Below are 27,039 nucleotides of genomic sequence, written 5' to 3'. Positions count from 1 at the left end.
AAATTACTACCAACAACATTATGACTACTACCAATACCCACCACCACCACTACTGCTACCACTACTAACTACTACTACTACTCCTAATACCACCACAACCACCACCACTTCTTCTACTACTACTACTACTACTACTACTACTACTACTACTACTACTGCTGCTGCTGCTACTACTACTACTACTACTACTGCTGCTGCTGCTACTACTACTACTACTACTACTACTACTGCTACTACTGCTACTACTACTACTACTACTGCTACTACTACTACTACTGCTACTACTACTACTGCCTTACTGCTGTACTACTACTACTACTACTACTACTACTACTGCTACTACTGCTACTACTACTACTACTACTACTACTACTACTACTACTACTACTACTACTGCTGCTGCTGCTGCGGCCTCTACTACTACTACTATTGCTGCCTCTGCTACTACTACTACTTCTACTGCTGGTGTCTCTACTACTACTACTATCACCACAACCACACCTACTACTACTACTACTACTACTACTACTACTACTACTACTACTACTACTACTACTACTACTACTACTACCTCCACAGCCACCACCACTACTACTATTACTACTAGTACTATTATTACTTCTACTACAAAAAAGTAGGTAATTATTGCATAAATATATAATGTCTGCCAGGCGAAATGTTGATTTTCACCTTTTATAAATAAAGTTTCTGATGTATTTTGATTCAGGGTTACTGAGTGTATGTTACTGAGTGCAAGGCTTTTAGAGAGGGCATTTTATAAACAGATTTTCTGATAGATACACTTTATTTCCACTCAGGTAAACATTTCCTCTTATATGACCCACATAGGCAAAAAATATACATTGATTTCTGTTTTTCATATATGAAGGTTTTGCACTTAACTCATCCAATAATCCAAACTACTATTCCATCTGTAGCCCTGCAGCGCACCTCTCCCCCACCATCTCAATTTTACCTTGATGTTTGAATAGGACATGATTAAAATTGCTATCTTCCTTTATGAAAACTTAAGCTTCTAATTCCCCCTAAACCCTAACCTGAAATGAGATATTATTGAATCAGAAAGTGAGATAATGGTGGCAGGGAAATGATGTAGCTTATAAAAAATATGGTTCAGTCTGTTTTATACAAGTCTGAGGCTAATAACTTTGTTGGCATTTAGTCATGTAACAGCTATACTTCAAATACTTTCACCATGTAATTTTGGTAATTGCTCCCTCCTTAAATGTTAGTCAACTGTTTGTCATATTTGGAATTTATTTAATCAACACGTTGTTTAACAAATAGCAAAATTAACTCTTCTGGATATAGAAAAAAATACAATACAATGATCTGTGTGCAAGTATCTTACTTTATAGTACAAAGCAGTAGATGTGTATTGTATGGCATTGTGATCTGAATGAGAAACAGAAAATTCAGAATAATGAAGTATCAAAAACTTGGTCACTGATTAGAAGTTTAGTTCTGTCAAAAAATGAAACTAGGTTGTCTCATGGATATATCCAAATGACATACAAAACTGAAAAGTTTGCCTCCACTCAAGTGCATTTCTCTCCAGCAACTAGGTCAGGAATCAGAACACACAAGAACCCCTGAAGCTGTAGATCGCGCACCGACCAATCAGCAAAAAGCTGTGAATCCATGACTTCAAACTCAAGCGCCTGTCTGGGTCCTTTTTGTGGAACAGCACAACAGTAAACAAAGCGGTCGAGATGGACGTAGACAAAGTCATACATTCTATGTTGGCAACGATTCCCAAGATTCAGGATTTAAAACAGGAACAAAGAAAATGTTTGGTGAATTTTATCAAGGGGAAAGATGTCTTTGTCCTTCTTCCTACGGGATTTGGAGCATTACATACAACACCACCAAATGGCAGCGACTGATTAAATAAAGAAAGTACCCACCTACCATCAAGCGAACGAATCCTAATGCTGCGAGGTCAGACAGTTTCCATGAAGTGAAACCGGCTGATGAATCAGGCAAGAAAAGACCTAGGCTGAAGCTTTATTTTCACATTACTACATGCAGGTAATTTAAAGGTTGGGGGTCCAGCACCTTCTTGTTTCGTGGATTTATCATTGCTCTGTTTAGAATGTTCTACAAATCTAGATTCAAATTACAAGTGGTTTTATAGCTCAAAAAATACTTAGAAAAACAGGCATTCTGAGTGTGAGTGGGGTTGCCTCTCCACAGATCTGACCTGCAACTTTGTCTAGTTTGGTCTCCATGAAGATAGAAAGGCTTAATGCAATATTTTGAAACATTTCAGACAAAGCCATAACATCTGTATGGAGAAAAAAAAATAATAAAGGTTTACTCAAACATGAAAATGAAACAAGACACAACTCCTGGTGTGTTTTTGCAACAACATTCTAACACGGTTTAAAGCTCACAAGAGTCAATTCAGTGTAATATAAGACCTTTAATAATGTAACTTTGATCTCCCAGTCTGGGCAAACCAAGACTGTCTGTGTGTCTCAATAAGTCTGCTAGCATCTCCTTTCTTCAAATAACTGTCCTTAGGTCTATAACTGGTCGTATAAATAGACCTTTGAGCAAACTGTCATATTTGGAGTCTGGGGTGAAATATTCCAAAGCAGAGAATGTCCAGGAGTTGAATCACCCAATTTTGTCTTTGTTTTTTTACACTGCAAAATAGTTAAAACAGCTCTTTTTCATTATTTATATACTTATATATACTATTTATTGCTTTTGAGGTCATAAATTAACCAAGAAACAGAGAGTAGTTGTGTTTCAGTACACAGAAGGCCAGTACTTTGGCAAATACAATTTACATGGCTCTGTTTGGACTTCACAGAGTGGATACGACTGAGGGACTATTTTCTAATTCAGTGTTCCCCAAACTTTTTTCTGGGGACCCATTAAAAGTCACAAACCTTCACGATCCAAGTCAACAGACATTATTCGTAAATCACAAAATAAAGGTAGATTTGACCATTATTAAACATTAATGAGGATATTTTATTGTTGTCCAAGTGAGTGTCTCCCTGAGCAATTAGTATTACTCAAGTTTTAAACAATGAAAAACAGTCATTGAAGCAGCAATAAAAGGACCCATAAGTCACTTGTTTGGACATTAAATAGCCCATTTCTTTTTCTTTTCAACAGTCAACAAAATAGTCAATAAAACAATTACAAAAAGTGTTCAGGAGGAGAGCGCAACACTCATCAGAACTGTACATTGCAGACCTACATGCAGATCGTGATGAGGTGGCCATAAAAAAATCTCTTGCGACCCACCTGAGAGTCACGACCCAGTCTTTGGGAAACAGTGTTCTAATCCATATACTTTGTCATAATGGATTAGTATTGTTTAATCTCCAGCAACATAGGCTCTGAATGATAGTTTGCAGCTGATGTCATCAACATTCCCTTGGGGTGTGAAGCTAACTGTGGGCACTGCTCTGTCTGAGCCTCAGTTACTCAAGTTAGACTTTAGTTTGAGTTCCTTTAACATAACCTGACCATAAAGAGCTGATTTATTTGGAACTACAACAGATATTGATTGTTGAACTGATTTTGTGCTGTGAAACCAATCTCAAACATTATTGTCATGGTTCATGTTTTGTAGTTGTTGTTTTTGCTTATTTTGATGTATAATTTTCCTGTAGTGTTGTGTACCTTTTTTTCTAGTTTCGAGTCGTCCTGTCTGTTGATTGTTTGCCCTACCCTAATGTGTTGTATCTGTGTGCATATATACCCTGTGCTCTCCTCTGCCCTTTGTTGGTCCATTGTCTTTGTCAGTATCATGCCTGTTGTAGTTTCTGTTCTTGGATTTGGTTTATTCTGGTTTTTGATTTTGTTACATTAAACAACTGAAGTGCAGTCCTGCATTTTGGGTCCTCTCCGTTTTTTTCGTGATAATTATTGTCACAAGCCTGCGAGCATTAGCCAGCAGTTTTTCAGTTAGTCACTCTCACCTTTTTCAGGCTGTGTTTGCATGTTAATGTGTGCATTTTGTCACCATGGTATCGCCATGGTAACTGCCAAAATGGCCATTAGTTCTTTAAAGGGTTCATATTATGTTATTTTCTGATCTTTGTTATAATGTTGTTTATTGCTCAAAAACATACCTGGAGTTGTGTTTTGTTTCATTCTCCAAGTCTGCATATTTACGCATAGCCTGATTCATCAGCCGGTTTCACTTTGTGGAAACCGTCTGACCTCGCAGCATTAGGATTCGTTCGCTTGACGATAGGAGGGTACTTTTTTTATTTAACCAATCACTGCTGTTTGGTCGTGATGCTGTTTGGTCGTAGGAAAAATATCAATAACATCTTTCCCCTTGATGAAATTCACCACACATTTTCTTTGTTCCGGCTTTAAATCCTCAATCTCAGGAATCGTTGCCAACACAGAATGTATGGCTTCGTCCATGTCCATCTCGACCGCTTTGTTTACTGTTGTGCTGTACCACAAAAGGGACCCAGACAGGCGCTTGAGTTTGACGTCATGGTTTCACAGCTCTTCACTGATTGTGTCTAGTGTTATTCTGATTCACCAGCCTGGTAATTTACGCCAAGGTCTTCTCTCAGACTGAAAACACTCCAACTTGTGATGTCATGTGGTAATACAGGAAGTGCTTCACTGTGTTTTTAAACTCCATACACCTTCACTAGAATCATTTGGAAAGTTTCAGCTACGCATGACATCACAAGGTTGAACAGAGCACTTCGAGCTTTGGAGACTAATAATGAATGGTTTCTGGAACAAACAAAACACAACTTGGGGGTGTTTTTGAGGAGGTAACATTATAACATGGCCTGAAGCTCACAAGAGTCAGTTTTGTGTGATATCTGTTCATTTTATATTGGGAGAAAAACATGTTAAAACACCCTCACACCTTTATGCCTGCGTGCTTCGTGTAGAACGAGGCACAACCCTGACTCCCTGACTCCCCCGCCGTCCGATCTGTGATAATATGTCCGTATGTCAGCTTTGGTTTCACACATGAGTAAACCCTACCTCTCTTCCTCTCGCGTCGCTCGGCCTTTTCTCTGCTATTTTCCCATCATGCATCACTCCCATCACACCTGCTGACCCCTGCTGCTGCTCCCCGCGTGCCCCTCCATCTTCCCCAGCCTCTTTTCACCTTGTTTTGCGCACATCATATCTCACCTTCTTAGGGGGGATTTCCGCTGGCTACAGAGGCCAGGACAGTTCACAGAGTTATCAACACACAGGTTTGGGAGAAATGTGCAGCTAAAGTCAGGGTTGCTTTGTGAAAATTGAAGTAGAATAGATTCATCTAGGCCCTGACCCTATCTCGCAATGGTGAAAATATATTGCCTAGGAGAGGTCTAGCATTGCATGACTGGATGATTATTCTTATTCATACAGCCCTTGTATTTATTGATACTTAGATGGTTTGCAGTGGGGGGTAACTGAATACATGTACCGAGAATATTCAGAATACACATTTTGAGTACCTGTATTGTTGTGGTGGAAGAAATACTCAATTTTCTTACTTAAGTAAAAGTACAGACACCAGAGCAAAAAATATAAGTAAATAGTAAAAGTATGAAAGCAGGGGTGTCAGACTCTAATTCACTAAAATTAAAAACTGGGACTAAGTCATGGGCCAAACTATATATTTGCTGAAAAATTTCAACAACATTTGCATGTTTTCTCTTCTTTCGAGATATGTAATGTTAAACCTTTTCTTCTGTTTTGAGAGAAGATATCTTATTAAAATAAAGGTTTAATAATATTTTTGCTTAAACACTGAATCCAGAACAAGCATAATATAAAATAATAACCAAATTTTAAATAAATAATGTCTCTATAGCCTATCTGTAGCTGGCGGGCAGCTCTAATACATATTTAATATGATCTCGCGGGCCAAATTTCAAATTTCGAGTCTGACATGTCTGCATTAAAGTGTCCATTTAAAAATGTTTTTAAAGAATGAAAAGTACCCTTTGATTTTGTTCAATTTAATTAACATTTTCTTTTACTAGACATTTTTATTTGCATGTTTTTGTTTGCTCAAATTTAAAATGCGTCAAAAATAAACCCCTCAGGCTTTTCAGCAGGTCTGTCAAAATAATAAAAAATACTTTTACTTTTCAGTCCTATTCAAAAATGTAGTGGAGCTCAGATTAAAGTCTGAATAAGCCCAAGATAAACAGTGGCACCCCCGTATTAGCTGTGCCAAGTCACTACATGCCAGGGTTTCTATTATGTTTTATTGGAAAGCAGAGTGCAGATGTTATTGCAATTGGACAGGTGTCATTTCCCATGATGCACTAGTGTTGTGACCAGGAATCCCATTTAGGTAGAGCAAGTGACTATAAAGACATTTCTATTATCTATTATACAGCGCTGGCTCCGAAAGCAAAGGGCATTGTTTAGGTAATAACCAGGAGTGTGGGTTGACATGAATTATATCACATACACACGTTTTTTTGTTCTGGTCTATGGATTTACTCTATATATATTTAAATATGTCTGTTCCTGCTGTTGTAAGGATGTTTATTTCTGGTGTAAGGAGAAGAGAATGAATCCCAAATGTAAAGAAGGATTTATTCAGTCTCATATAACGTGAACTGAATAGCTACGAACTCTACAGAAAGGAAAGAGGGAAAAACCTAAGACTGGTTCTTTGTTTTCGTTTGAGAGAAGATTTCAGCCTAAATATGTTTAATTTGTGTGTTAAAGTGTGTGACACATTCTAATGATTCTTGTTTGCCCTATGTACTGTAACTTTTTGGTCCTGAGATTGGTGTGCTCTGAGGTTTTTATGAGTGTGTATCAAAATATGATGTAAGATCTGGTCCATAAAGCTTTATTTTGGCCTTGACTTAACATGGAACATTATATTCTATGTGTGCATCTTATTATTGTTATTCAGCCTTCATTAACCTGAGCAAGAGAAGAGTACATCAAGATACAAATTTAAAGTAATGCATTGCTAAATGTGTATTCTTTTTATTATTTATACTATTTAAAAATATTATATATGTCATTTATAATACATACTGATATAATATGGATATCTTAAATTCTTTTTCTTGAGAATAACTCCAGAAAATGAGGCGAATTTTGAGTTGTTGAACTGAATCTAAATTACTCAAACACTAAGGCCCCATGTGTTTGAGTCGTTTTCGTTGTGGATGCAGTGTTAATTCATACTAATCCAATGGAAAACAGCTCCAGAGACGGAATGATCTGGTGCCACCAGCTCCCATGAATTCTTCTAAGTATGGATCTGATCCAGCACTATGTGGACGCCTGAAAATGATGATACTCTGACGTAGGAGCTTTAGTTGCTGTCCTTACTGGACCACGTCACTGTGACTTGTGCCTTCCTGATCGTGACATCGGTCTTGTGACGCTGTTGCGGAAAACAGTTTAAACAAACCATAGACAAATGGGAAACAGTGTAGCTAGAACTACAGAGCTAGAAATGACATATCTGGACATAAATAATTTCCAATATGGTGATATGATGATACGGTGATACGATGAGTCGTTTCAGTGTGAGCGTAACCTAAATAAGATCCAAATCTGAAATTTTCAATGTTCTGTATTCTTTCTGTGTTTCTGTTCTGTTTGTATGTCCCAAAAGTCCTCAATTCTGTCAATTTTTCCATATAAAATGACATATTTTTTATACGAAAACATTACATAATAAAAAACTAAATTTTTTCTTACATTTATCTGTGTAAACTACAGCAGAAGTTTCAAAATTATATCTCTAAATTTAAGATTTCTTCCTATTTACCTGCAGTGTCTCACGTTTTGTTCATAGTGGTGTGGAAACTGAGAGCTGACTGTAACTCTTGTACCTAATGCAGTTGGTAATAGCTTGATTTTACTGATTTATTGATTTATTGATGCTTCTGAACATTGGTCTCTCTCCTGTATCCACATGGAAGATCTGACCCCTCCTTGTGTTTGTTCTGTTTGGTGTTAGCTTGACTTACTACTGTGTGTATGTGCCTTAGTCTAAAATACCACATAACTTAGCTGACCATAGAACATGAATGCTTCTGAACAATTGTCTGTTTCTCTCCAAACTACATGAGGCCCATCTGAGATCTGACCCCTCCTTCTGTTTGTTCTGTTTGTTCTGTTTTGATCGTGGCCTCTTATTTTCACTCATCTCAGAGTTCACGGCTCCACAGACCATGGATCCATACCACCGCTGTCTCTCCCTGTTAGTAATTCAGACAGACAGTTAAGACCAATTTGTTCATTCGCAATTTTACATCAACATTACGAATTTCAACACAGCAAGAAACCACTTTGAAGTAGCTTGGAAACAGTTCGTGGTTATCAGAATGAGATGAATATAACAGCATTGAGAGATTCAAGTAACATAGTCAAATGTATTGTGCTCTGCTCTGAGGTTGTGGGAACGCAGATAACACACAGAATCATTTAAATCATCATCATTTTAAAACTCGACTCAATTAAATGATGCAAATTCAGAGACATCCAGAAATAAGATATTATACCAGATAGGGTGGTCAAGCTTCATCAAGACCCGAAGAAGCTCTCGGGTTGGGCATAAAATGAATTTGATAGTACTTTAATTAAAAGTACTTTCAATTAAAGGTCCAATATTACACAAAATTAACTTGTGTGATCTTTAAGTCATGTTAGAATGTTGTTATTTCCTCAAAAACAGACCTGGAGTTGTGTTTTGTTTCAGTCACATATGTTTGAGTAATCCTGCATTATTAGTTTGTGTACATCTCCAAAGCTCAAAACACTCTGCTGCACCTTGTGATGTCACCTAGTGGTAGTTTTTAAGGTGATAGCTATCTTTAAACTTTTGGAAAGTCCAGAGCTGAAATTATCCAAACGTTTAGTGAAGGTGTGTGGAGTTTTAAAACATAGTGGAGCACTTTCTGAGGGAAGCACTCAGCCTTAATGTGCAGGGTTTGTGCGTTAAACGTGTGAATGAGACAGAACACAACTCTGGGTATATTTGAAATGAGAAAACAATGTTATAACAATTATAAAATAGCGTAAAATGAGCTTTTCAAACTCTTTAAAAAATCAATCGCACAAAAGCCCCAAATTAAAAATTAACACCATTTTCAAAACTGTGGATTCCAGGGACCAGCTTAAGAGAAAAGTTTTATTCCCTATAGTTTTAAGTCATTACAGCGAGTTTCTGCAAAGTTTCAGAAATCCCGAGCTAATTAATAGATTCTCATCACTGACTCTTTCCACTTCGGTGCTCTGCTGACGGTCCGTGTGTTGGCAAATACTTTCAAGTAATAACAGGTATTCTCCATCTGCAAAGTGGCTCCCCTGGGTTTGTATCTCTCCATATTAGATAGGACAGTGCACATGTTCCTCCACAGCTGCCTTAAAATCTTAAAGAGCCCATATTACACTATTTTCTGCTCGATGTTATGTTTTCTTGCTCATCAAAAACATACCTGGAGTTGTGTTTTCTTTAATTTACATCTGTTTAACACATAAATCCTGCATATTTAGTTAAGTTTAAGTTAATCTATCAAACTAAAAACACTCTGTTCCACCTTGTGATGTCATGCAGTGATACAGGAAGTGCTCCACTGTGTTTTAAACTCCATGCACCTTCAATAGAATCATTTGGATGATTTCATACCTGGAATTGTCAATTTCTACAGAACTCAACTGTCAGAGGTGCACTGTGTAACATTTCTAGTGGAGGGTCTGCCACCTGCTTGTCTCCATGGAAATGTTATTTTGCTTTGTCTAGAATGTTTACAGTATAGATTTGATTTATTAAAGGGCCCATCTCATGCAAAATAACTCTTTACACATTGTATCTTCTGCACATATACAAGAACAGTTTGGGTTTTGGAACATCCATTACACAATAGTTATGAAATCTATAAAAGGTCAGCTGTTGCTCATCCCCCCGCCCGTACTAAGAAAGCACAGGCTCTGCCCTCCAAAGGTGATGTAGGCTTTGAGTGAGCCGCCCTTCCTCCGCCCATCCCAGGGAGGGAGGAGGAGGCAGAAGGCATAATTGGGCAAACTTGAATCCTACAATAATGTTAGATCAAATTAGCTCGTCATAATCTGTACAGGCTACCACTAAACATCAGTGGTTGTAATGACTTAGGTGTAAGGTGTAATTGCCATTTTATTATCGTGCAGAAGCACTGAAGACAACTCACTAGAATAAAATGATGCCCTACGTATGTTGTTAGTATCAATGTAATATTGTAGGACTACGTAACATTTGTCAAACTAAAACAGGGAGATGACATGCAGATTGAAATTATATGTCGGATAATTTAAAAAAATAAACGCTGCAGCTTGCTTTTCGTTATCTTCAGCGGTATACTAGACTATACTAAACTTACAGATGTAGGATTGCCATCACTGGACCCTGGTATTGTGGAAACAGCATCCTTTTCCAAAGTGTGCGAAGCGCTTTCTGTTATGTCAAACATGTCATAGGTGTAGTTGCCGCGTCATCGTTGTAGCAGCTTTAGTTCGTTGTCACATAGGAGGGTGGCAGAAATACGCTGCAATTTGTTAAAAAAAATGCCAAATCAATCTAAAAACCACTTCGGCTACATATACAAGGCCCACACATCACTCTTAGAAGGTAGAAAGCTCTGAAAAGTTGATTTTGCATGAGATGGGCACTTCACTTTAATCTCAAGTCAGACAAGCACGTTATAGAGCTACCCTACAATACAAGTCAGATCTGCGGAGTCGCACCTATTCACAGCGAGGAATTATTGTATATTTAAGCAATCGAAACTCCCGAAATGAATAAGTGCTAAATGGAAATGTTTAATGTCATACTGTGGAACATTCCAGGCAAAACAATAACATGTCCGTGGAGACAAGCTGCTGATGGACCCTCCACAAGAAAAGTTGCCCAGTGCAGGTTTAAATTCCATATATTTTCACTAGAACAATTTGGATGATTTCAGACCTGGAATTGCCAATCTCTGTTCATCTGAAAACTACCACTACATGACATCACAAGGTGGAATAGAGCATTTTTAGTTTTGGAGATGTAGACAGACTGATAAACCAAAATTACTCAAACATGTGTGGATGAAACAAACACAACTCCAGGTATGTTTTTGAGGAGGTAACAGTATTACAACATGACTTCAAGCTCACAAGAATGCATTTTGTGTAACATAGGACCTTTAATGACATTTTAATATTTCAACAGCGCCAGCTCAGTGATCAAGAATCTCTGTCTTAGCAGCAACTTCGAGCTGACGAAGTGAAGAATGGAATATATACGAAAGCTTTTAATCAATTTTGCCTCTACGTGGGATACCTCTGCCTCATCAACCCCCTTCCCTTACGGACGACCTCCCAGAGTGCTTTGCTGCGTGGCCTTTTCAATAATGTAGAGGGGCGAAGATAAAAAAAAAAGAGAAGAAACGATTTCCTGGCTCTACGGGAGATCTTTGGGTGACATTTACCGTTAGTGTGAGTGTGTGTTTGATGGCTTGATGCTACACTAATGACGTCCCCCTTTGGTGCCCTCTTCAGGTTCAAAACTGCGACTGACACGGCGGAGAAATGGACAGATTTTATTAAGTACAAGTGTGGGTTGAAGGACAATGAGAAAGCTTGCCGCAGAAAAGATTTGAGTGACGCATGGTCTTATTTAATGCGTTACCTGGTACACTTTCTTGCCTCATTAACTGGCGTCCCGCTCTCAACGCAGGAGGGCTCCATGGGGGGCGCTGCACACATATACAGACACACACACACACACACACACCACACACAGTACAGCCTGACTAAGGGTGCTCAGAATGTCACACAGCAGGAGGACGGGAGCGAAAAGGCACAGGGAAAATATGAATGGTGGAGAGTGGCTTGAAACGGCAGGTCTGTCAGGTGGTGAACTTTACTTTCACAAAATTCAAATTCTAATAATACTCATCATAACTACAGTTAGAGGTAATACTAAATTATATCAATGCAAAGTTAGAATTACTTTAAAGGGCCCATATTACGCCATTCTGATCTATGTTATAATGTTGCTTCCTCATCCCAAACATATGGAGTTGTGTTTTGTTTCATTCATATGTTTAACACACAAACCCTGCATATTTAGGCTACATTTATATGATGACGGTCTGATGTCGCATCAACAGTTATTCAGCGTTCAAACAAGTGTTTTCGGAGGAAATCTGCATGTATACGGTGATGCAAAAGGAATGTGTGGAATTCGATTGAGTATGCTTGTACTTAAAGCAACAAGGGCATCTTTGGACATACAGAAGTTTTCACCGCACACATTTTCATCAGCTACTCCTTCCACAAAGTTGACCCACCATCGACCGGTTCTCCCAGGTCTCGTCCATCATCATGCATCCAGAATTTGACAGAGGTAATTGCAGATCCTTCTTTGTTCATTAATAGCATCTCTGCATATTCTGTACATTTGTTGGGAGCCTCCTGTAAGTTTAACTGCCAGAGCAACTTGAAGGTGCAACGCATGGAAATTATCCGACATGTTTGTTTGTGTGTACTGTATGTATGTGACATAAACGCGTACTCAGCGTGAGCAGATCTGACCAGAGTTTTACGTCTTGGGCAGTGTAGATGGAAATGCTACGGCAGAGCGTATTCAGCTTTTCCACTCTGAAGGGTGGTCTCAGATTTTTGCCTTTTTAAGCCCCAAAAATGCTGTCACTGTCTAAACGAAAGGCACTTCTGATAAAATATTTTGTCGTTTTTACTCGCAAGCATTCTCCAGTCTGTTCCATCTTGTGACAATGTGGTAATACAGGAAGTGCTCCACTGTGTTTTTAAACTCCATACACTTTCACTAGAGTCATTTGAATAATAACTCGAATTGACACAAGGTTGAACAGAGCATTTTGAGCTTTGGAGATGTAGACAGACTAACAATAAATGGTTACGCAAACATGTGCAAATGAAACAAAACACAACTCTGGGTTATGTATTTGATGAGGTAACAACATTATAACATGGCTTAAAGCTCACAAAAGTCTAGTTTTATAAGCCTATCATTATTTAAAATCAGTGTGCATCTAAGTGTGTGGAGTTAGTCTAATCCATGGGTTTACAGAAGAATTTAAAGGTCCTATATATTTTTTCTGTAAACCTGTTTTTATTTTTTGGACTTTCTACAGGTCTGTTGGCCAAATCTGCAATTCTGTGAAGCCCTGTAAGGCAATCACTGTTGTGATTAGGAATTTCAGGATTTTAGTTACTCTGTTACAGCCTGATGTAATGGTCAGATGACAGAAGGCAAGGAATACTGAGTTCACAAACAAAAGAAAAACAATACATGGTGATATTTGTGTTGAGTGCATTTAAGCTACTTCTTATACTACTTTTTACAGTTCAGAATAGCCTATATAACTGAGACATGAACAGAATGACTCTGAGTGAAAACATTACATGTTTATAGTTTTTTAAAGATCCTAAATAAGACAACATTGACTCTTGTGAGCTTTAAGCCATATTATAATGCCATTCGTTACCTTGCCAAAAATGTACCTGGAGTTGTGTTTTCATTTACACATGGTTGAGTAATCCTTTCTTATTACTCTGTTGACATCTACAAATCTCAAACTGCCCTGCTCCACCTTGTGATGTCATGAAGCAGTAGTTTTCCAGTTTCAACAGCTATAGACCTTTAAATTCTTCTGTAAACCCATGGATTAGACTAACTCTACACACTGAGATGCACACTGATTTTAAATAATGATAGGCTTATAAAACTAGGCTTTTGTGAGCTTTAAGCCATGTTATAATGTTGTTACCTCATCAAATACATAACCCAGAGTTGTGTTTTGTTTCATTCACACATGTCTGAGTAACCATTTATTGTTGGTTTGTCTACATCTCTAGTTTGGCCTGGTGCTCTCCTGGATCTGAACTGGCCAGTGATTTTGTCGAGTATCGATCTGTCTGGCCAAACCAGTTCCCACTGAATCAAAGGCCAATCCGGTACTCACACAGTGCCTGACAAGGTCAATTCCCAGAGAGACCCAGGCCAGTCCAGTTCCATCAAAATCACAGGTCAGTCCATATCCAGGAGAACCTCAGACCAGGTCAGTTCCCACAGAGACCCAGGCAAAACCAGTACCCACAAAGTCTCAGACAAGGCCCGTTCCCACAAAATCTAAGGCCATTCCCACAGAATGCCGGTGCAGATCCAAGAGGAGCCCAGGCCAGGCCAGTCCAGGTTCAAGAGGAACCCCGGCCAGTCCAGATCGTCAGGCCACTCCTGATCCCGAGGGCAGTCCAGATACCAGATATAATATTACAGTGTAACAACTTATATTAATCTTACACAATACTGACTAATGTGAATGACAAAATAAAAATGAAATAAATAAATATAATAATACATTTGTACTTTATTTTATATGAACAAAAGATTCATTTTGTTGTGATGGGGATCTTTTATTGTTTGACTTTCTGCAGGCTAGGGCTTTACAATTCTGTGAAGCCCTGTAAGGCAACTGCTGCTGTGATTAGGAATTGTAATATTTTAGTAACTCTGTTACAGCCTGATATAAAGGTCAGATGACTGATCTACATACACTGATGCCTAACAGAAGGCAACGAACATTGAGTTCACAAACAAAACAAAAAGAAAAAGAAAACATTTGTGTTGAGTGTATTTGAACTACTTCTTCTCTTATACATTTTACAGTTTACAAGAATAGGTTATATAACAGACTCATGAATGGGACTGAGATATAACTTAACATTGTTATAGTATAATTAAACTTTTATTTATGTTACATATTGTCCCCTTGTAATGTCAAATCTTTAGTACAAACTACTCCATACTCAGTATTTTAGTTATTATTGGATATAATACTTAATTGGGCAAGTTTCTAGTTACCTAGAAAATCCCAAATATATAATGCTTCCTCAACATGACCTGAGAGAACATGCATGTTCATACTGGTAATATAAACTTTGAATAACATTAGTTTATTGAGAAAAATGTATAAAACTACTCACGCTTACAATTGTACACTCCCATAGTCCACTACTGACCCCTTGTGGATCTGTAATAGCACTGCCCTTACTTCATGTATTTATTCATATTTTGCATTGACATCACGCTGGGGGTGTTCTACCTGTATCTCCATGATGAAATGTACTAAAGTTACCATGGAGAAACAATTCACACATTAGCAAACACTGTCAAAGACTGTTTGAAAACTCAAGAAAAAAAACAAAAAACTTCTTGTAGTTCCAGCTAAGTCAGTTCTTCATGGTCAGATTGTGTTAAACCAAACCTCTGATTAAAGTCTAATTTGAGTCATTGAGCTTCAGATCGAGTAGTACCTTCAGTTAGCATCACACATCCCATCTTCCTTCCTGTGTCCTAAACTTCCCCTGAGGTCTGGCTGGAGATTGGAGTCTGTCTGATCAGAAGTTCTCGAGCCAGGTCTGGTCTGCCGCTCTTGGCTAAGCACTGGGCTAGATGATTGGCGTTGGACTGGTGCGGCGAGGCGGGCAGAGCTCTCCTCCACATGAGCAGGAGGTGGAGGGCCTGTCCAGACAGACTGTTGCCCGCTCGGAGCTTCACGAGCTGGGCAGCGCTCCGACGCAGACGCAGGGAGAGAACCAGCCGGGACAACTCCTCCGCTGACAGCTGCTCCGAGATCCAGAGCAGGAGGGAGTCAGACAGGGAGTGAGCTGGAAGAGATGGGGAGATGTATCAGTAGATAGAAGTAGTGTTGTCATGATATTAAAATTTCAAACTCATTTTCGATACTAAGGAACAGACTTGATACTCAATACTGGTTCCGATACCAGGATGATAATAAAAATCACTCTTTTTTAAGAAAACAGAATGTGGTTTTCAACATTAAAACATAGTAATTTATTTTATATTACCATGTGGTCTTAAATCTGTGTAATTCTTCAGTCATCCAGGTAGGTTCCATAGTAGTCCATGGGCGTATACTGGTCTATACAGTCTCATACTTGTTCTGATACAGCTCAAGATCATTCTAAAGCTATTCAGGAAAGGTTCATTTATGTCCCGGAATGTGAATTTTTATTATCAATACCTATTCAAACAAGTATCTAGTTTCAATACTAGTTTCAGTCTTGATACTAAGGAATTTACTCACTAATCAATACCGATTCTGATACCACAATGATAATAAAAAAGACTAGAATGTGATTTTTATTGTTACATTATAGTACTTTTATATTACCAAAGTCGTTCAGAGGGGTGGTCCATGGGTGTATACTAGTCTATGTGCTCTTATACTTGCTCATGATCATTCTAAAGCTATTCAGGAAAGGTTAATATGCAGCTACTCAAATCAGTATCTAGTTTCGATAGTGGTTTTAGCATCGATTCATATTTTTGATAGTTGAGAGTTCATTAAAATGTCTCAGTATCTGTGTAAATAAGGAAAAGATAAAAGTACTGGAGTCTCTGTGTATAAAACTCACTTGTATCTTCACAAATCTTCACCTGAGTCACATTCGGCTGACTAATATTCTTTGCTTTCTGAAATAACATCAAAAATTCTAGTTAATCTCGGTCGAATTTGACCATCGATTGAAGAAAAGGTGAACTGTGGTACCTTGGGTAGTGTGAGAGGTAGTTTACAGATAGGCTCTCCTAGCAGCTTCATGTTCACAGTTCCTGGACAGTCACATGACCCATCCAGCTGACCCCTGCAGACCTTATGGAACATGGCCGTGCCCTTGTAGTGGGTGGAGCTGTGGTTCCCGAACGGGTCCACAACACAAAGGCGTACTCGGAGGTGATTGGTGCGCTGGCTGTGAAAGGCAATCCACTCAGGTTTGTGTTCATTCTGGGAGTTAAGAGCCCCTGTAACAATAGCTAGTGTTAGTTACATCATCAACACAGCGGATATTGAGGAGTCAATATTTTAAAAGGTTCATATTACGCTATTTTATGGTCTATGTGATAATGTTTCCTCATCACAAACATACCTGGTGTTATGATTTGTTTCATTCACACATGTTTAACACACAACCCCTGCATATTTAGACAGACTTACCTCTCAAATGGAGTTTGTTCCAGCTTGTGATGTTATTTAGCAATACAGGAAGTGCTCCGCTATGTTTTTAAGCTCCATACACCTTCACTAGGATCATTTGGATCATTTCAGTCCTTGAATTTCCAATTTCAGCCAAACAAGAGGTAAAATGTTAGCCTGATTCATCATTCATCATTTCACTTTGTGGAAACCGTCTGACCTCGCAGCATTAGGATTTGTTCGCTCTACGGTAAGCGGGTAATTTTTCATTTAACCAATCGCTGGTAATTGGTGGTGACATATATAATGCGCTGCTAACGACACTAATAATATAAAGCTTTTCCCAAATCCCGTAGGAAGAAGGGCAATAGTGTCTTTCCCCTTGATAATGTTCACCAAACATTCTCTTGTTCCGGCTTTAAATCCTCAATCTTAGGAATCGTTGCCAACATAGAATGTATGGCTTTGTCTACATCCATCTCGACCTCTTTGTTTACTGTTGTGCTGTGCCACAAAAAGGGATCCAGACAGGCGCTTCACAGCTCTTCACTGATTGGCAGGTCTACAATTTCTGGGGTTCTTGCAAACCGTCTAGTGTATTCTGATTCCTGACCTAGTTGCTGGAGAGAAATGAAATTGAGCGGAGGCACTAGGTGGCGCAAGCCTGGCTAGTAAAATGTTGCTGTTCATTTAAAAAATACCGCTCCATGACATCACAAGATGGAACAGAGCACTGTGTTTTTTTAATAGAATTTTGACGAATAGTTATAGGGAGGAATTTGGAGCTTGGATCTTGATTAGGGATAAAGCAGTCTGTGGTTGGATAATAAAACTTTACAATGTGGACATACAGTTGCAACTACTGGGTAAAGTAATCAGTTCTGTGTCTTCTTTATATTCTAATGAAATATATTACACACTTTTTCTATACTTTGTAAATATCTCTGTATCTTACTCTCTGAGGTGATGTTCCCACTGAAGCGCAGCAGCAGTCGGTCTCCTTCACACATTGTTATCTCCAGTGAGCTGTCCATGGTGCTGCTGAATCCCTGGGCCTTCAGCTTGGACAGTTCCCAGGTCAGGTCTTTACTCAGCATCACGGCAACCATCATGGTGTGGGGGTCTTCCTTTTGCCTAAGGATCACGATGGCAACTGTGTGGCAATTCACAGCCTCCTCTAGATCTTCAACCAACGAGACAAGGTGACAAGGGCTTAGTGTTGAGAGGAGACGAACTACGAGGAGCCTGCAAGAAAGAGGAACTGTTAAGAATAGTTTTTTCAAGCTTAAAGAGCCCATAATATGCTATTTTCTATGTTTCTTCATTGTGTTTTCTTTTATTCACACACTACCACTTCATGACATCACAAGGTGGAACAGATAATTTTGAGCTATATATATATATATATAATATATATATATATATATTATATATATATATATATATTATATATATATATATATATATATATATATATATATATATATATATATATATATATATATATATATATATATATTATACATGTAGATGTATAATAACTAAACGATTAATCAAACGTGTGAATGAAACAAAACATAACTCCAGGTATGTTTTATGCGTAGGGAACAACATTATAACATGGCTAAAAGCCACAAGAGTCAGTCATGTGTAATATACATGGTACAATGGATGATAAAGAAATATTCTGGCTGACATTAAAGTTCCTATTGGGCAATATTGTTCAGGAGATTAAATTTTCTTATCTGGCTGACATTAAAGTTCCTATTGGGCAATATTGTTCAGGAGATTAAATTTTCACTTGGAGCGATTATGTTAATTCAGACTTAAGAAGTGTTCGACCCTGGAATTCATGGCATTTACACCCTAAATCCATACTGCCTTCTCCCTAAGCCCTTATGTAAAGTAAAGCTGGGTTCAGGCGCTCTACTTTGAAAGAGTCTGATCATGGGAGTATGTTGTTTTGTGCATGTAACACCATCACAAATAATACAGGATACACAGGAGAGACAGACTGGTGAGTAAAAGTCCACTTTCTCTGTGTAATAATAATAAGTATTTAGGAATTTATGAGTGAAAGTAAGTGATACTATTGTAAAATAAACCAGTTAGGGTCCGGGTAACAAGTTGGGTAAATCCATATTCATCATTGATACTTAGCACTGACGCTGGGGTTGACCTACATGTATCAGAATGGCAGAATGTTCAGCAGTTACCATGAAGACAGAATACACACACTAGCAAACACTGTTAAAGACCTTTTAAGATTTTTAAAAAGGCAATACAAAATAGATTTAAACAACAAATTTTAATTAGCCTGTGAACAATTCAAGCTTTCATGATCCTATTTAGGGGGTTGATTTTCTAAACCTAACTGAGCAACAGAGCCACTAACAGAGCAGAGCAGTAACAGAGCCTCGAACAGAGCTTCACACGACCAGGGAATGTTGAGAACATCATCTGCAAAGTAACAATATAATTTATATAACATTAAATGTACACAGTTTTGAATACAAAAAGTTCATCTGAATGTAGTTGCAAAGCCATTGTAGTTTATAATATAATATAAATATAGAATTATAATATAATATTTACCGTATCTTTTAAAATAGTCCAAAGACCAGTTTATGTATTTGTTTGGAGCATTTATTCTTTCACATTGTGCTTGCAGGATTCATTTCTGAACTGCTCACAATTTAACCCCCCATATGTTGAAACTGCCGTTGGAATTAGCTGTCCAGAAGTAAGTTTTAAATTATATTAATACTATTAATACACTGCACTTTTAAAAATTCACACTGTAAATGACCAGGGACAATGTGTTTTTGCTGCTTTACGTGATTGGGGGTCTCCTGATGACTGGGGCTGCGAGTGGTCAGTGTCTGGACATGGCATTACAGAGAGCGCAGCACCCAGCCAACCTCACAGCACTGTACAACTCACTGTTTAGACTGAAAGGGAGCAGACACCAAGCACCAACTGTAAGAAGGCTATATATTATTACCGCTTGCTTTAATATACACTTAAATAATTCCCAACTGTGCTATTTATTAAGACAAATGCTAAGCGGAAACGACTCTACTTCACTAAAAGGTATGCATCGCAGCTTAAATTTTTTTTCTTACAAATGTAATATATTTTATACAGTACTTCCATTTCTAACTTATTTGCTTTAGCCTTTGCAGTTTGCTCAAAAAACAATGGAAACTCCAGGAACCACCTTGTGTTATATTGGCATTGTTACCTTTATCTCATGCTCCTCAAAATGCCACAACTGCAGCTTACTGTGTTCCAGTGAAAAGGTATGTAGTTTAAAGGTCCTTTATTACACAGAATTGACTCTTGTGAGCTTTAAGCCATGTTATAATGTTGTTACCTCATAACATATGTTTGAGTGACCCTTTATTATTAGTCTGTATACTTCTCCAAAGCTGAAAATGCTCTTTCACCTTGTGATGTCATGTACTGATAGTTTTCAAGTTAACAGCTCCTTTTACCTTTAGTTCAACTGCACGTCTGAACTTGAAGGTGTGTAGATTTATGCAGGGTTTGTGTGCTAAACATGTGTGAATGAAACAAAACCAAACTCCTGTCTGTGATGAGCAAACTACATTACAACAGCTCAGAAAATAACTAATTTTAAGGTCTTTAATGGGACATTTCGGAATTTGGACATAGGACTTCATTTCCTGGTTAGCCAGAGTACTGGAGACGTGTGGAGACACTTTTTTGTAAAATATTCCATCCAGTCCTTGTATTTGCAGAGGTCGCTGGTGCTAGGCTAGTGCATGTCAATGGCCATAGTTAGCATGCCACTAAAAATAGTCTTACCCACTCCACAAAGCACCCAAAACAAACCTATTATAACGGCAGACTATCGATGTGAATGTCTGTGTCGATAGAATGATTTTAGAAGTAAAACCAACCTTGGGTTTGAAGGGTTTATGTCTGAGCAGCAGCAGTTGTACTTCCTGATAGAAAGTTTGGCAGCGGTGGACTGATATGAGAAAATAGTCCCTCAACATGCAACAATTCATGCTATGCAAGGTTAGTTTTATTTCAAACATTATTCAATAGACACAGACATTCACATCGACAGTCTTTGTGGAGTGGGTAAGACTGTTTTTAGTGGCATGCTAACTATGGCCATTGACATGCACTAGCCTAGCACCAGTGACCTCAGCAAATACAAGGACTGGATGGAATATTTTAAAAAGTGTCTCCACACGTCTCCAACTCTCTGGCTCACTAGGAAATGAGGTCCCATGTCCAAAATTCTGAACTGTCCCTTTAAGCAGTCTATTATTTGTAATGGACTGAAACTGCTCGGCTAATTTACTCTGTTCTGTGGCTCCATTTAGGATTTTTTATATATTCCTTTACTGCGTGAGGAGCCAGACAATTTTTACAGTGACAATGGGAGGAGATAGAGGGACAGTTAAATATTTCAATCCCTCAAACTGGCAAAAATGGCTAATGGAGTTCAGCAATGAGGCGTGCAGACAAGGAAATTTGGTAAGAAAAATATTATTATTATTTAAAATGTATCACTATCACACTTACTGTAAATATAGCTTTTTAACTCATCATATTGCTATTTTTGTAGATTTTTCTGTTTGTGGGAAAATACAACAGGCAAAATTACCCAAGGCAGTCATCAACAATTTCTACTACCACTAAATCAAGAAATCCTTCAAGATTAACACTTGTACTGTCCGGCATATTTGTAGTTTTCGTTTGGGTGTATGTGCCTTATATCGCTATTTGTCTCATTATTTTCATGGGTTCAAAGCTACAGCACAATAAGCTTACCTAGCACCTCTTTAATAAAGCTGGATTTTCCTTAACTACTTTTGTTATTCAACTTTTAAAAAAAAATAAATAAATAAATCTGCCCATCACTTTTTGGTTGTGCAATTTAAGTCCAAGTTATCTCTTTTTCCCCAACACAAGAAGAAAAATATCGCCAGCAATGCCACAATATTATCCTACTTCTTTCCCCCAGGCAAAGACCAGGTTTTGATTGCTTTAAAATTCAATAAAGAAAACAGAAATGTGGTTTTCCTGGACTGGTGGCAATTTTCTACCAATATGACACAGTTTGGATTCTAACCTGTCAAAGTTCTCAGTCAGTTCAAAGGAGACCAGCCCTTTTTGCTGGTTCCTGACGGTGATCTTCTCCAAAGAGCTCCACTGTTGATCTCTGAACCCCAGAAGAACCAGGAACTCATTGTGAATCTCTTTAGTTGACTTTGCACAATCCGGGAGCATCCTGAAAAAGAGCAGATTTTCAAATTATTTCAAATTAGAATATATGATAAAATGTGTTTTCTTTCAATGACAAGCCGAGATGTACTTTATTTGTGGATTGCTATTGCCCCCTAATGTCCAGCTAAAGGTATTACAAGTAAGGAATGCATGCTTCTTGAAAAAGTGAAAGCTGAAATAGTGAATGAACACAACTGGAATATTGCAAAGGAAGAATTTTTTTTTGCAACTATCTTTTCCTCCACATACAACAAAATATCCTGTCTTATTCTACATAAAAAAATAAAAATTTAAAGTGCTAATCCTGTAGTTTAGATCTGTACAAGCATTCTAAAATGTGATTCTTATGTCTTTTTGCAATGTCCTCTCAACTTTCAGCAGAATCCCATCCTATTAAAACAAAAACTGCAAATGTAATCACAATTGCAGTACTTGCAACATGTAATTATCCTCAGCTCTAGCCTATTTATTATAGTTTTAGGTGATTATGTACCTTTGCATGTATTTGCATTACCCTGTACTTTTGCCTCTGTTGTTTCTGTGGCTACTGCTATATGTGCACTCAAAACCTGATTATTATTACATTTTTAAATTTAACTATGAAATGTAAACAGCTCCATTTCTTTCTGATCATGGTCCCCCTGATCAGTCACATAAGAGTGTGTGGTTTGCATGCCATTTAGTGAATTTCAAACGTCCAAAAATCGGATAATAATGAGATGTGTCCATGTAACCACAACTAGTGCACTGAAACAGCCTCAGATGTACAATGAGGATGAATGTCTTTTAATATTTATAACACTGCATCATTAAAATACTGAACTGTACTGATAATTTGATAGTGACATCGCACAACATGTATAGCCAAAAAATGTTTTAAGATTGTCTTTGACTGTCTGGTTGTCTTTGATTAAGACATTTTCAGGAGCCTGTGAAGAATATGAATGTCCATGATCCTGTTTAGGATTTTGACTTTCAACAAAAAAGATTTGAGGACTAACTGAAAAAAATAAAAATAAAAGCCTCGTTTAACAGCACAAATCACCTCATCTGTTGTAGTTCCAGCTAAATTAGTTCTTTCTGGTCAGATTGTGTTAAAAAAAAGATCAGATTAAAGTCTAACTTGAATAACAGAACTTCAGACAGAGTAGAGCATACAGATAGCAGTGAAAAGGTTACAATACAAAAAAACCATCACCAACAGTGGAACCATTTTGTCAGCACTCCAAATACATATTTACAAACTAAAATCTTTAGACATATACATTATTTCATTAGAACCTCTTATATTCTAATATATACCTCTTATATAGATATATTTTTATTAACGGTTGTATATTTCTATTTTATTTTTTACTTGTACACACTCATTTATATAATTATGCCTTATTTGACACCTGTCTCTCTTGCTGTTTTTGCTACTTATTTAGAATTATTAACACTTATTTATATTTTTTCTCTTTGTTATTGTAATTTAATGTGATGTGTGAGCTACTGTGTCCAAATTATTTCCCTTGTGGATCCGTAAAGTTTGTCTAAGTCAGAAGATCATTAATGGCTGACCTGATTCTGCTGGTTGAATTCCATTTTGAGGCAGTGGTCATGTGTTGACTGTAGGACTGCACCATCTCGTCTAACGCTCTGGGCTTCTGTTTGGGTTTCGGGGCACAGGGGAGCGTGATGGTGAGGGCTCTCCTTAAGGGCTGACAGGTCGGGTGGGTCAGGTACAGAACAGGGCTGGTAGAGACCACAGCGTGATTGTCTTCACTCCTGGATTTTACAGCAGAAAGAAGGACTGCATCTAAGGGCTGGATCTAAGGAAAACATGTAGTTATTAAATGTCCTATATTACACAAAATTTACTCATGTGAGTTTTAAACCGTGTTGTTATCTCATCAAAAACATACCTGGATTTGTTCTGTTTCATTCACACATGTTTTGAGAAACCCTTTATTATCAGTCTGTCTACATCTCCAAAGCTCAAAATGTTCTATTCCACCTTGTGTTTTCAAGTTAACAGTGCCTTTTACCTTTACTTCAGTAGAGATTGGCAATTCCAGGGCCGCAACGATGAGTTGAATGAAGGTGCGTGGAGTTTAAAAACACAGTGGAGCACTTCCTGTATTACCACATGACATCACAAGGTGGAACAGAGTGTTTTTTGTTTGAGAGAAGAACTTAATATGAAGGGTTTGTGTGGTAAACATGCATGAATGAAACAAAACACAATTCCAGGCATGTTTTTTGATGAGGAAACAACATTATAACATAGATCAGAAAATAGTGTAATATGGGCCTTTTAAGTCATGGCTATAAAATATCAAAGTCGTTTATTTACCCACAATTCTTCACGATATCAAAAGAACTGGGCCCATTGTCGAGTGGGAGATCACAGCTGACTACTGTTTTTTTCTTAGTCAAGTGAACGTCTGTGAAAATGAAAGTCTATGAATTTTAATTAGAATCATATCCACATCTTTAGTGAAAGGTCTTTTATGCATCACACAAATCTGGCTCAGTTTAAACTTTTAATTAGCCATCTAACCAAAGGACGTACTCCAAATGCCAGCTATTAATAGCTGATAATTATAAAATTAAAATCAAGGTTGGTTTCTCATCACAAACATACCTGGAGTTGCATTTTGTTTCTTTATGTTTCAACTCACACACACTGCATATTTAGGCTGTGTTCATCTCTCAATCAGAAAATACTCTGTTCCACCTTGTGGTGTCACATGGTAATACAGGAAGTGCTCCACTGTGTTTTTAAACTCCTTGCACCTTCACTATAATGATTTGGATAATTTCAGACCTGGAAATTTCAATCGCTACTAAACAAGAGGAAAAATGTAGCTTTTAACTTGAAAACTATTGCTTCATGACATCACAAGGTGTAACAGACCATTTGGAGCTTTGTAGACAGACATAATGCAGGATTAATCAAACATGTGTGAATGAAACAAAACACAAGTCCAGGTATGTTTTTGAGAAGGTACCAGCATTATAACATGGCTTAAAGCTCAAAGAATCAAATTTGCATAATAAATGAAGGTATGCATCTTTATCATCTTAATAGGACAAGTAGACTAGTAAGCAAAATTATGCTATTAATGAATTGTGTAACAACTTTTTCAATTGCACAAAAAATTCTAAACCTTTATCAAGTATCATGTCATCATATTACTGTTTCCTCTGGGGTAAATGTAAAAAAAAACACGAATATAAAATCTAACATTATAAAGACGTACTGTATTACCATTGCTTGTGCCATTACGGGGGCGGTGAAGGATCCTGGGAGGTAACTGAGGCAGATTCTTGGGTCCATTGATAGTTTCAGAGACAAACCCTTTCTGGGAACAGTGTAGTTTTCTCTTTTCAAACAAGAGACCACAGCGAACAGGCCAAGAGAGTAGACCCTCACCTCTGCAAAGGAGCCCTGAATCATCAAACATGAATACTGATTACATTGGAAAAAGTGCATGCATAATGGTGTATTTCTGTCAAGCAAAAACAAACTTTCTTCATAAAGTTTTCGTGTTCCTACAATATTTGACAAGTTTGTGCTGCTGTATGCGCTCATCTAAATATAGGGCTTACACTGAGATCTACATTGTCTATTTTATACGAACTGTGTTGCAATTCTTATGGAAAAGTCAAAAATATTGGCAACGGTGTTATAGTCTGATGTCGTAAGGTTATACAGTTCCTATATTCAGCAAAAATTACTCCTGTGAGGTGTCTGGAGTTGTGTTTTGTTTCACTCACACATGTTTAAGCAATCCTGCATTATTAGTCCGTCTACATCTCCAAAACTCTAAATGCTCTGTTCCACTTTGTGATGTCATGAAGTTGTAATTTTCAGTTTAACAGCTACCTTTTACCTTTTGTTTAGCAGAGATTGGCAATCCCAGGGTTAAAATGATCTAAATCAGGGGTGGGTAATTATTTTTTTTCCATGGGGCCACATGAGAAACAGAAAATATTGTGGAGGGCCGGGCCAAAATACTTAACTCAGTTCTGCGTAATATTAATTGCATTCTGTTGCAGAAGTTCCCATAAATGTGTGGCACTTGTAGGTTGTTTGGCTTTCACTCTTCTGTCCAGTTCATCCCGAACCAGCTCGATGGGGTTTAAGTCTGGAGACTGTGCTGGACACTCCATGTTTTGAAGCTTACCATCTTGTTGTTTTTCCTGAGGTAGTTTTGGCAGAGCTTGGACTTGTGCTTTGTTACCTTTTATCTTTTCTTTTAACCTCTGGCTGTGCAGCACTTACCTTTGCACCATTTCAAGTTATTCATTGGATTTGCATGACTTAAACTGCAATACCTAACTGGAAAACTTTTGACTGGTAATGTATGTTATGACTAGGCAATGAAAAAGTGAGGTTGCCTTACAAAAGATGTCATGAAATAACACCTGTAAAATAAAAGCAATGCAGCTTTAGTCCATGCATGAGGTAAAATGATAAAACATATTTATTTTGTAATTCCAAATGATCTTAAATGGGCTGCTCAGAGTCAACCAAAGGGTCGTATGTGTGTATTACCACATGACATCACAAGGTGGTGTCTTTTCTGTTAAATTTGCAGGGCTTGTGTGTTAAACATGTGTGAATGAAACAAAACACAACTCTCGCCCTTTAAGATTATTATTATTTATTTATTTTTTTTTTTCACAGATTGGAGGGAGTATAGATTTAAGTGCTTTCAGTATAAAACAATGTATAAACACATTCAGTAGTTAAAAAGCACTTACTCTTTGTCCA

At 37.7% G+C, this 27,039-nt stretch overlaps 1 protein-coding gene across 1 annotated transcript in view; it reads right to left on the bottom strand.

The window, feature by feature from the left end:
- Positions 1-14,421: 14,421 nt before the first annotated feature.
- Positions 14,422-27,039, bottom strand: part of dthd1 (death domain containing 1) — a 17,333-nt gene continuing 4,715 nt past the window's right edge. Inside the window, exons 3-10 of the mRNA XM_020922052.2 lie at positions 27,030-27,039; positions 25,531-25,710; positions 23,838-24,088; positions 22,120-22,278; positions 17,962-18,251; positions 16,584-16,834; positions 16,450-16,507; positions 14,422-15,678 (exon numbers count right to left, since the gene is read on the bottom strand). The exon at positions 27,030-27,039 is cut by the window's right edge and continues 315 nt beyond it. Of these exons, the coding sequence (XP_020777711.2) occupies positions 15,365-15,678; positions 16,450-16,507; positions 16,584-16,834; positions 17,962-18,251; positions 22,120-22,278; positions 23,838-24,088; positions 25,531-25,710; positions 27,030-27,039 (1,513 nt within the window). The 3' untranslated portion in view covers positions 14,422-15,364. The remainder of the gene's footprint in view (positions 15,679-16,449; positions 16,508-16,583; positions 16,835-17,961; positions 18,252-22,119; positions 22,279-23,837; positions 24,089-25,530; positions 25,711-27,029) is intronic.

The sequence above is a fragment of the Boleophthalmus pectinirostris genome, unplaced genomic scaffold (genome assembly GCF_026225935.1).
Source record: "Boleophthalmus pectinirostris isolate CB_2022bp ecotype Guang Dong unplaced genomic scaffold, ASM2622593v1 HiC_scaffold_20, whole genome shotgun sequence".
In the NCBI taxonomy this organism is placed as follows: Eukaryota; Metazoa; Chordata; class Actinopteri; order Gobiiformes; family Gobiidae; genus Boleophthalmus; species Boleophthalmus pectinirostris.
The sequence above is the reverse complement of the archived record's forward strand: the minus strand, read 5'-3'. Positions and strand labels throughout refer to the sequence as shown.